Source organism: Peromyscus maniculatus, chromosome 3 (genome assembly GCF_049852395.1).
Source record: "Peromyscus maniculatus bairdii isolate BWxNUB_F1_BW_parent chromosome 3, HU_Pman_BW_mat_3.1, whole genome shotgun sequence".
NCBI lineage: Eukaryota > Metazoa > Chordata > Mammalia > Rodentia > Cricetidae > Peromyscus > Peromyscus maniculatus.
The window spans coordinates 152591707-152604341 of NC_134854.1; the positions used below are offsets into that span (position 1 = coordinate 152591707).

Below are 12635 nucleotides of genomic sequence, written 5' to 3' on the forward strand. Positions count from 1 at the left end.
TTCTGTGGGTTGTTTTTCATCGTAGGTCATCTTATTTTGCACTGTGGTATCTTCTCAACATACTGCACTGCCAGGAAATAAGGCCAAATTTTATAGCTACAAGGAGAATAAATCCAGAATGATTATGAGGGATCCAAATGCTTTACCTTGCCTATGAGGCCTTCCTACTTCTAGAAACTGCATGTACTGTTTAATTCTTCTATGTTTTCAGAAGTCCTATGAAACTTATAACAAACTCATAACAAAAGTATGTAGTTCTTTGGCATGTATTCACACACATATAATGAAAAGTCTCAAAAGCATTTTGAGACCACTGGTTTTCTAAATCTCCCTAATTTTTGGTTCTTGTGTTTCTGACAATGTGTAGCTATGGTATGCCTGCCATAGTACAGGTCAAGATAGCTAAAATGTAAGTCAGGACAATGCAAAGCATCCAGAAAGTCTGCAGTCAGCTTTATCATAGGTTTTCACAGGAGAGGTGGTATCAGTGGCCATGAGGGCAACTAGGCATCTGGAAGAGTGAATCACTGGTGGGGATAGCAAAAGAAAATGTCCTTTGGATGGTTTTAACTCAAAGTTGTTACCAATTACAATAATGGTTTTATAATATTCAAACAAACACCACTAAAATTTTGAGGGCGTTCCGGAATATGAAAAAGAGAAACCTTATACTACGTTATTTCTGTAGTATTCTTATCTTCTTCTTGGTTTCTTGTAGTAAGTATCAGTCTAAGAAAGGGAAACAAAGTAATTGCATAAGAAGAAATGCATAAGAGAGAGTTGGAAAAACCCTATCTTAGATGTGTCAGGAAGGGATTCCTTGGGGTCTGACAGCTTCATATGGGAATGAAGGAGTGCTGAGTTTCTGAAACTCGAATCAAGAGATTGAAAACATAGTTTGGAACTACACAGAATCCTTAGCTTTTTGTTTTAATCTTGCCATAGAGTTAATTCTTACAGATATTATCTAAGTCACTAACTTCCCAAGACCCAATGGCTACAGGTGATCAGAGGTCACCATATTGGATCGACAGCTCTAAGTAATGGTCTAACTCAGTTTATGCCTACATTTTATTTATGCAGATTACTGTAGCTGGAAGTTTTTGCTGTGTCCTGCCTGGTCCCACAGCTGCTCAGACCCAAATAAACAGAGAATTATATTATTTTCAAACTCTGGCCATGGCAGGCTTCTTGCTAGAGAAATCTTATATCTTAAATTAACCCAATTTTACAAATCCATACCTTGCCACTTGGCTTGTAGCATACTGCTACTTTAAATCTTGCTTCTTCTGGCAGTGGCTAGTAGTGTCTGCCCACTCTCCTTTCTTCTTTCCTATTTCTCTTGGATTTTCCCACCTGGCTCCAGCCTGCCCTGCCATATGCCAATGTAACTTTGTTTGTCAACCAGTCAGAGCAACACATATTCACAGCATGTGGAAGGACATCCCACAGCAGATTACAATTTTGGCAAAGGGTTCTATAAACTTCTTTTGAAGTGACTGAAGCAAAGACAGCAGTGATAATTAGAACCACATGATGAACAGTACTGTTTATTTATGCATATCTCTTGATCTCTATTTAAACCTAAGCCTCATTCAAGGAACAGCAAAGATGGACTTGGAGTTCACTGAACTGTTTTTTTTTTTTTTTTTTTTTTTCTGTACTCAGTGACAGTCACAATGAACACATCTCTTTTCTCTGTTTTTCACTATCCTGTCTCCTAAATAAGCCTTCAAGAAACATGGCTAACTTGTGGATACCACCAACGATGCTTTAAATGAGATGTACCCTACAAATTTTAGGTATTTGAATATTGGTTCCAAGTTTTTGGCTGTTTGGGGAAGATTAGGAGGTATAATCTTCCTGGAAGAAGCAAGTTACAGGGCTCAGGCTATGAGGTTTCCAAAGATTTCACTACATTTAGAGTTAGCTTGCTCTGCTTCCTATATATGATTTGATGAAAGCTCTCAGGTATTTCTTCTACCATGTCTCTGCTCAGCCATCATGGAACTTGTCCTTCATGAACCATAAACCTAAAATAAACCCTTTCTTCTATAATTTGTCATGATCATGGTGTTTTTATCAAACATTAGAAAAGTAATTCTTTTATGAACTTAGGAGGAATGAGTGGAAAAGATATTCCAAGAAAACGGAACTAAAAACATGGATTACCTATTCTATTATTTGACAAAATAGACTTCAAACTAAAACTAGTGAGAAGCATCAGGGGAGGTCATTTTATACTCACTAAAGGAAAATTCCATCAGGCAGATATTCCAATAAACATTTGCTGGTATCATAAAAAGAATTTGGAAGTGCTCCCCACTCTGTGCTCCAAGCTTAGGGGCAGCCAGTTTTTATAAGAATTGAATACAGATATTGTTTAAGGTATGTCCTTATGATTTCCTAATTTTCCCAGTGTGCATCGTAATGTCTTCCATTTCATCTCTGACTTTAATAATTTCAATCCTATCAGTATCTTTTAGTTAATTTGGCCAAAGGTTTGTCAATTTTATTAATATTTTCAATGAACCAACTCCAGGGCAGGCCCAATATCCAAAAGTCACTGACCAACACAACTGGACTAAATGGGTTTTAAAAAAAGAAAAAGAGAATAAAACAGAGTTGAATCAGTTGGGAGGTGGGAATGAACTGAACCAGGGGAAGTGAATATGATTAAAAATATGGCATGAAATTATCAAAGAATTAGTAAAAATATTATTTTTAAAATGAAGAAATTATCGGTTAATGTTAAAAACATGATGAGCAAAAAGAATGCAGATACAAACTTTAATGCAAAGAGAACCAACTAACTGTGAAAGAGAGTACAGCTGGAGACAAGAAAGGACAGAGAGGAGATGAAATGTTCTGCTTGGATTTAATGGAGGATAGGTAGTGTACTTATTAATGTCCATATTTCAGCTGGACATGGTGTTGCAAGTCTTTAACCCCAGCACTTGGGGGGACAAAAGTAAGTGTATCTCCATGAGTTAGGTGTCAATCTTGTTGATATAACAAGATTTAGGCTGGCCAAATTTTATATAATTTAATCTCAGTACTCAGGTAGCAGAGGCAGGCAAATCTCTGGGTGCCAGGCCAGCCTGCTCTACAGAGAGAATTCTGGGACAGACAGGGTAACACTGAGAAACCCTGTCTTGGACAAAACAACCAAACAAAAAACAAAAAACTATCACCACCACCAAACCACCAGAAAACATAAAAAAAAAAAAATATTCAAGACTAAAGCACACAAAAATGATACCAGCACTGAATGTTGTGAAACTGAACATGGATGAAATACCTAGAGTGACATTATCCCTCAGTGGATGAATACATGGATCCTAGATTAGATTAAATTACTGTACCAATACTAGATGTCTTAAGTTTGATTACTTGGGTACAGTTGTATAAGATAAAGTGATGTCCCTGGAAAATACTTAGGAACTTTTGGGCCTCAGTTTTGTTAGTTTGTTTGGTTCCTTGACACAGGCTCTCACTGTATTAATTTTTTTCAGCAATCTTGTCTTAGCCTCCTAATTGCTAAGATGTAGGGTAAGCCACTACATCTAGCCAACTTCATTTATCACCACCATTTCTATAAGGCCTCAACTTATCATAGATGGTGTAGCTAGAGTTTTCCTGCCTTGCCCACAGGACAAATCTCTGTCACCCGCCAGTCCCACAGCTGCTCAGACCCAACCAAGTAAACACAGAGACTTATATTGCTTACAAACTGTATGGCCATGGCAGGCTTCTTGCTAACTGTTCTTATATCTTAAATTAACCCATTTCTATAAATCTATACCTTGCCACGTGGCTGGTGGCTTACCAGCGTCTTTACATGCTGCTTCTCCTGGCGGTGGCTGCAGTGTCTCTCCTCCTTCTTCCTGTTTCCCCAATTCTCCTCTCTCTTTGTCCCGCCTATACTTCCTGTCTGGTCACTGGCCATCAGTGTTTTATTTATATAGAATGATATCCACAGCAAGATAGTTTAAAGAAGGATGGGATAAACTGATGTCTTAGATAAAATATAATTCCTTGAACTATCCTTGTAAATGTTCACCAAATTTGAAATTATAAGTCATGGCCAAATGATATGTTTATAACAATGAAGAAAACTTCTACATGAAACAAAACACACAAAACAGAACAGCAATCAACTAACAACTAAGAAATTGAAGCTTACGACTACACTGTAGTTTTTAATTGTGCTTTCAATTGAGATGATTTATCCTATTGATAATGAAATTGTCAAGCTATCTTTTAGGGTTCTTTATTTAGTTCTATGGGTGTTTAGGTAAACAGAAAGTGTAGATTCTTCCGGGCTTGAGGCAAATGGTGTCCATGCAGCAGAGAAGATGTGTTCTGTGTCTTCCAGGAAGAAAGATTGCCTCTGATATGCCAATTCAGATTTGGGAGGATATTTACAACCTCTTCCAGCTCATCTCTCTGTTTACACAGAGAACCAAGTCCTGTGATCAAAACACTTGTTCATAAGGAGTCACAAATTATTACAGAAAACAAATGAAGGTCAGCACATTCCATTTTACATTTAGCTTCTGCTAAAGAGTGAATCAGGGAATTTATCCAGTCTCTTCTCACATATACAGGGGTAGAGTTGATCACAGTTATCATTATCTAGTCTTGTTCTAGATAAAAGTGCACATCTTCCAGTATTATGATTCAGTTTCACTGTGTTCAAGTCACTAAAGTACAAAAACAATAGGCAATTATTTAATTTTGAACATTCACTGAAATGTCATGGTTTTAAAATTTCTATTTGGCAAAATATACAGAATATGGAACTATTAATCATAAGTACAACACTAAAATGTTTTTTTATTCTCTAACCTCATTAAAAAGAAATGATCTCATGCCGGCGGAGGTGGCGCACGCCTTTAATCCCAGCACTTGGGAGGCAGAGCCAGGCGGATCTCTGTGAGTTCGAGGCCAGCCTGGGCTACCAAGTGAGTCCCAGGAAAGGCTCATAGCTACACAGAGAAACCCTGTCTCGAAAAACCAAAAAAAAAAAAAAAAAAAAAAAAAGAAAAGAAATGATCTCTTGATCATACCAAAATCCCCATCTTATTCCATAATTGCAATTTTTGATCAGCAGGTAAAACTGATTTTTAATATTACAATGGAATTATTTTATGCTAAATCTTCTTTCCCACTTATATTTTGTCAATAAATGTGCTAGGTATAAACAAATATGTGTAGCAAACAGAACAAGGTCTCATATGCTTGCATTTTAAGGAGACAGGAAAGATTTGGAATGCAGGCACAGATGAACCTTGTAACTAATATTTCAGTCTATTTTCCCTTTTTTTTTTTTTTTTTTTTTTTTTGGTTTTTCAAGACAGGGTTTCTCTGTGTAGCTTTGCGCCTCTCCTGGGACTCACTTGGTAGTCCAGGCTGGCCTCGAACTCACAGAGATCCGCCTGGCTCTGCCTCCCAAGTGCTGGGATTAAAGGCGTGTGCCACCACCGCCCGGCCTATTTTTCCCTTTCGTGTTCCCCCACCTGATAGCTAATGGGTCTTCTCTGAAACATGGTAATCTACTGAATTCCCTGTATGCAATACAACTATGATTTCTACAGGACTGTATATTATAAGCCATACCTACCCTTCTGTGAAAAAAAATTAAATTCAAAATAAAAACATATTTAACAATTAGAAATTGTTAATAGAGCAAATTAGTACATAAGCTAAATCAGAATGATTGTGAGTTCCAGTTTAACTTGGGCTATGTAGCAAAACCAGAAATCAAAAAAATAATTTATTAATAATTAATATCATCCTGCATAAACTGACAGAAATCAGATTCCTGCTCAGGCTGAGGTGTCAGCAGAAGTTGGAAAAAAAATCTCAAATGGTCAGAGAAGAACTGTAGCCAGATTTCCCTGTAATAGACAGAGGAAGCTGACTATAGAATGAATTCAAAATGGAGATCCTCAATAATAAATCCAGCCCAGCATAGTTGGGCACAATTATAGTTCCAGTGTTTTGGAGATGAAGGTAGGAGAATCACAGTTCAAGACATAGGGATTTGAGGCACACATCAGTACATAAGGAGTTTGAAGCTAGTGTGGGCTAATAAGATTCTTACAAAGAAAAACAGAAAGAGAATGAAACCCACTCACACTACATGGAACTGAGAATTCAAAGGAACCATTTTTTAGCAAAATAAATCATGTTCTTTGAATTTTGGATTTAAGATGGAGAGAAATGGAATATTCAAGTTTACCATAGGAATTTAGAAGAAAGGAAGATAAATGAAACCAAGTAGCTTGTGGAATGCACATAGGAAAGGTTATATAATTTAGGAATAAAATATACATTAGTCAGCTATGAGACATGCTCATGGGTACAGTCAGAAAATCATGTGTGTATGTTTAATGTGCAAAGGGAAGAAATGACACAGAAGATATCAACTGTTAACAAAAGATATTTACTAAAAAGAAAAATATATGCTTACACAGTGACTTGTACACAAATTGGCATGATAGCTTTCATAATTGCAACAGCTCATAACTGTCAAAACTTAGAAACATACCATATGTTCACATATGGAGAAATAATGTGGTATATTTGTGTAATTAAAAAAAAGTGCTTTATAACAAAAAGAATGAATCACTGGTCTGTGAATGTCAAGAGCCATGGCATTGTACAACAGATAGCAGTTGATAGTTCAAGTATCAACACACCAGATGAATAATTTTCTGATGGAGGAACCCTGTTCAAGCAAAGCTAATGGTGCCACAAACTCTGAACACTATTACTTCTGTCTGTAATGTTACATGTGCAAAAACAGCTGTGGTGTCTCCCTAATACCTGCACTGTAATGAGTAATCTTGTGTGATGTGTATATTTAATCTCATGATTACATCTCAATCTTATGGGCACATATATCTGTGGATGGTCAGGAAGATGACTTCTCATTAAGCTGTAAAATTTTGATGACTAGAAAGAATACCAGGATATTTTTCATAACTCAGGCTGACAATGGAAAATAACAGTATTCTCTGCTACAAAGACACCTTTTTTTTTTTTTTAGCTGATTTTAGACTTTAGAGCAAATTCAAAATAGACTAGTTGCCCCTGCAAAATAGGCACAAGGACAAATTACCAAGTGTCTGTTTGTTGAACTAAAGTCAAGCACAAAACAAATTTAATAGATATAATTCTCTCGCAATTGACTCTCTATACACACTTCCAACCAAAGTTCATGACACAAGGATTAAGGGTCAGTCAAAAAACTGTTTACTGTTTAAGTCCTGAATTTCAATGTCACTTTCTGTTGGGAAATGCTGACCATTCAGCCTATGTGCCTCACACCTCCTCACCAAGGAGCTTGGCTAACAGCCAAGCATTGCCACTCACTGACTGGCTGGTCAATGTGACATCCCTAGCCTGAAAGAAACTATGATTCTCATATGTTATCAAATAGCTCTGACCCTCATAATGTAGCTCATATATATGTCCAGAATTTTTTTCTCAGAGAGAACTGCTGCTATGTAGAGGAGTTGTGAGAGAGAGAGAGAGCTATAATAGAGAGCTGTATGGACAGGAAGATGAGTAGTTATGTAGAAGAGAGAGCTATGTAGAGAGATGGAGCAATATCTATATAAAGATTGTGTAGGAAGAGATGTGTAGAAGAGAGATGTATGTAGAGTGAGGAAGTCAGGGAAGAATTAAACTGAGCAGGAGCACAATCTGAGCTTGCCATTGGTGATGACAGAAGAGCAGCAGATGGCAATTGACTTCAGGGGATGGGCTATCAGCAAACAAGACCTTGTTGGGTAAATTTCAGATAGGAAAGGCCCTGAGAACACAGACCCTAGAATGTCTTTTGCTTATGCTGGGCTTTCACATGTTTGCTGCTGCCATCTTCCTCTGGTGTCTGGCATGGTGTAAATGGGCATGAGGAATTTCCCACTTGCCTTAATGCAGTATGATCATCTCTTAGAAATATCCCATTCTACTGGGCATTTTTACCTAAGGATTATTATGGAGATGATATCCTCCTATGTTGTACCTCTAAACTGAAGTAGTGATTTTATACAATAGTAGTGTTAGTTTAAATTAGAATTTTATGATTGTGGGTCTTTAATAAATATAGTAAGGCATTATGATAGAGGTGAGTTTAGTGGAAAAATTAACATAGGTAAAGGTAGGATAAAATGTTGCTCCTTCCTCTGATAAAGCAGGGTCTACAGAGTGCTGTGGGATGTTCTGTATGTCCTGTGGGAGCCCATTCTCAGGTTCTTTGTGGCGTTACCCAGCAGGTCCGTATAGAGGATGATTAGGACCATGGGCCTGAGTGCAGGTGTTTGAGATGGTCTGCACTTGGCTGTGCTGGGGGATGGTCTGTATGTCAAGTTGCTCTGATTGGTTAATAAATAAAACCTGATCGGCCGTGGCTAGGCAGGATAAAAGGACAGAAAGGCAGAAGGAGACGCTGCAGCCGCCGCCATGACCAGCAGCATGTGAAGACGCCAGTAAGCCACCAGCCACATGGCAAGGTATAGATGTAAAAAAATCAAGCTATATTTGGCGCCCGAACTTGGGGCTAAAGAAAAAAAGGGCTAAAGAAAAAAAGGGAAGAAAAAAAAAAGGGACTAAAGAAAAAGGATATCAATCCTCTGTCAGAGGATTGATATCCTTTGGGAAAAGATCTTCACCAACCCCACATCTGACAGAGGATTGATCTCCACAATATATAAAGAACTCAAGAAACTAGACATCAAAGCACTGAACAGTCCAATTAAAAAATGGGCTAAAGAGCTAAACAGAGAATTCACAAAACAAGAACTACAAATGGCTGAAAGACATTTAAAGAAATGCTCAACATCCTTAATCATCAGAGAAATGCAAATCAAAACGACTCTGAGATACCACCTTACACCTGTTAGAATGGCTAAGATCAAAAACACCAATGACAACCAATGTTGGAGAGGATGTGGAGCAAAGGGAACACTCCTCCACTGTTGGTGGGAATGTAAACTTGTACAACCACTATGGAAATCAGTATGGCGGTTTCTCAGAAAATTAGGAATCAAACTACCTCAAGACCCAGCCATCCCACTCTTGGGCATATACCCAAAGAATGCTGATACATACCATAAAGATACATGCTCAGCTATGTTCATAGCAGCACTATTTGTAATAGCCAGAACCTGGAAACAACCTAGATGCCCATCAATGGAAGAATGGATGAAAAAAATGTGGTTCATATACACAATGGAGTACTACTCAGCAGAGAAAAACAATGAAAGCATGAAATTTGCAGGCAAATGGATGGAACTAGAAAATATCATCCTGAGTGAGGTAACCCAAACCCAGAAAGACAGTTATGGTATGTACTCACTCATTGGTGGATTCTAGATATAAAATGAACAATCAGACCACAACCCATAGAACCACAGAGGCTATATATATATAGCATGGAGGTCCGTAGGACGACTGTGGCATATAATAAATTTCAGTTTTACTCAATTATTGAAAAAAAAAATAGCCAAATGAATGGAAACACATGAACTATGAACCAAAGACTGAGGGGCTCCCAGCTGGATCAGGCCCTCTGAATAGGTGAGACAGTTGATTGGCTTGATCAGTTTGGGAGGCATTTAGGCAGTGGGACCAAGTCCTGTGCTCATTCCATGAGTTGGCTGTTTGAAACCAGGAACTTATGCAGGGACACTTGGCTCAGTCTGGGAGGAAGGGACTGGACCTCCCTGGTCTGAGTCTACCAAGTCGATCACAGTCCTCGGGGGAGGACTTGTCCTGAAGGAGATGGGAATGGAGGGTGGGCTGGGGGTAAGGGGAGGGCGTGGGAGGGGGGAGAATAGGGGAACCCATGGCTGATATGTAGAACTGAATGGTATTGTAAAATAAAAAATATATATCACAAAAAAAAAAAAAAAAAAAACAAACAAAAAAAAAAAGAAAAAGGATAAATGAACAGGGATAAAGGCCGGTGTTATGAAAAAAAAAAAATACTAAAGACAAAGTCCCTTAACCAAGAGGCGCTCCAATAAAGTGTGATCTGAGAAGAATCCTCGCGTGGTGGTAAAGAGGATTCAGAACTCAACACACGGAGCGGTGACGTCGGTAAGTTCTCCAGGAACGGTGACGTTGGTATTAAAGAGAAAGTAAAAAGATGGATATCACACAGAGAGTTTAGATTATATTGTCTTTGGGATTTTTAACTGCAGAAAAACATTTGATCGTAAAAGATGTTGAGTTAAACCAATATGTATATATTAAAGATATCTTGACTTTAAAATTTGGATATAAGGATGTGTTACTTTGGAAAGGAGACTCTGCTTTTGTCTCTACAGAAAGCCAGAGGCTATGGATTTGTTCCAGATTAAGATACATCAGGTTTGACCAGCCAAGACCACCTGAAAGGTCTCCGATGACACCATGGCCCAGATGATCCAACATCCAGAATCGTTTCAAGGCAACTGGCTCAGACGATACGGTCTCACGGACTACTCCATGATCCTAAAATTTTCTTTGTGTCCCCATAAGATACAGCGCCCCCCTCCAGCAGGAAGTAGTTAAGAGAAGCTACGCCCAAATTCCCAAATATACCAAGCTGACTTTGGAGATGTGTAAAAGTTAAAACCTTCCTTTTAAAAAAAAAAAAGAAAGGGGAAGTGCTGTGGGATGTTCTGTATGTCCTGTGGGAGCTCATTCTCAGGTTCTTTGTGGTGTTACCCAGCAGGTCCGTATAGAGGATGATTAGGACCATGGGCCTGAGTGCAGGTGTTTGAGATGGTCTGCACTTGGCTGTGCTGGGGGATGGTCTGTATGTCAAGTTGCTCTGATTGGTTAATAAATAAAACCTGATCGGCCGTGGCTAGGCAGGATAAAAGGACAGAAAGGCAGAAGGAGACGCTGCAGCCGCCGCTATGACCAGAGAGGCTGCAGCCGCTGCCATGACCAGAGACACTGCAGCCGCCGCCATGACCAGCAGCATGTGAAGACGCCAGTAAGCCACCAGCCACATGGCAAGGTATAGATGTAAAAAAATCAAGCTACAACAGAGGATAAGTAATAAAAAAAGAAAGTGTCACACAGCTAAAGCACATGAGTTTATATTGAGGAGCCATACAGACTGTGACTAAGGTTAAGATTAAGAAAAACAATTGAGTCCTAGTAGCTCAGACAACTTAAATTCTTTTCATCTTGATATAGACAGATGGTTCACAAGTTTCAGTGTGCACCATAGCTGTAACAAAGCATTAAAATAACTTCAGGTTAGATTAAGATGTTTTAATAATAGCTTAGAGATGAAAAATCCTAAAAACAGTCTAAAGTTCACAAGGACACATAGCTATTCATTAGGTTAGGAATCAAAAAACAAAGCAGCCCAATTATTACTAGCTGGAGTACTTTCCTTGCTAGGCTTGACTGTTGATCAAAAATGTTGGTTAATTCCTTGTACACATTTCTATCCCCAATCTCCTGAAGCAAAACCAAAACAAAACAAACACTGTTGATGAGTGGATATGTACACTAAATATTTAAAGTAGGGCTAATTGATTGTTTTCCATATGTAAAAGCTTAGGTTTGTGATTCTTTTAAAATTCCTTAAAAGATTACCTTTTAATATAAGTAATAAAAGTGATTGATTCTTTCTTTGTACTCACAATATGCAGACTGCCAGCAAAAAAAAAAAAAAAAAAAACTAGCTGAGAAAAATACCATGGTTGCTCATATCCTGTTAATCTATAACAACTTACTTAGATGTAAATGTGTGTGGGTTCTTGACATGACTTGAAAAATCATTCACTTGAAAAATAGAATGTAACCTGCTGTGGGATGTCTTTCTGTATGTTGTGAATATGTTTTATTACCATTAGTTAATAAAGGAGCTGCAGAGATACAGGGAGAAGAGGATGGAGTCTAAGAGAAGCCAGTGAACTGCCCAAAAGGCAAAATGTGAAGTACCAGTAAGTCACCGACCAAGTGGTGATACATAGATTAATAGAAATGGGTTAAGTTAAGATGTAAGAGATAGCTAGTAATGAGTATGAGCTATAGACCAAACAGACTGTAATTATATTAAGCCTCTGACTGGGTATTCAGGAACAGGCAGGCAGGCAGGAGAGATTAATCTGTCTACATTTGGTGCCCAGGTGTTTGGCAAGTTTTTCTGCATAATACCCGAGAGAGCTTTAAAAAAGAGAGATTCTGAAACAGAGCCGGGGCACTTTCCTAGTTCATGTCTCTCATTACAGGCCGAGGAACAGAACTGCATCCCCTGGCCATGGTGGGCCTCAGCTGAACATCGTGGACTCCCGCAGTCTCTCACAGGCTGAGGTATCAAGAAGCTGCTTCAGCTGCTGCCTGCAGGCTTGAGAGAATAGCTGCAGGCTTAAGGACACAGCTGCATGGTACTTAATACTGCTTCCAGAGTTGGGGAATAAATGTGGTCCCACTGGTACCTCTGCTATGAAGCTAGGTACTCGGAGAACAAAAGAATGGGACAGAGTCAGCCGCCAAAGCACCTGCTTTGGTCCTAGTGCTTAGCAGTTTAAAGTAGTGGTCAGAAAAGGATTACAGATATCCAGTGAAGATAAATTCAGATGGAAAAAAATCTCTAAATGGGTCACAGTATGTTC

The 12635-nt window shown here is 38.6% G+C and overlaps 1 protein-coding gene across 1 annotated transcript in view; it reads right to left on the reverse strand.

The window, feature by feature from the left end:
- Window positions 1–4274: 4274 nt before the first annotated feature.
- LOC102923477 (killer cell lectin-like receptor 2) overlaps window positions 4275–12635 on the reverse strand; it is a 28962-nt gene continuing 20601 nt past the window's right edge. Inside the window, exon 7 of the mRNA XM_076566114.1 lies at window positions 4275–4706. Coding sequence (XP_076422229.1) covers window positions 4553–4706 — 154 coding nt within the window. The 3' untranslated portion in view covers window positions 4275–4552. The remainder of the gene's footprint in view (window positions 4707–12635) is intronic.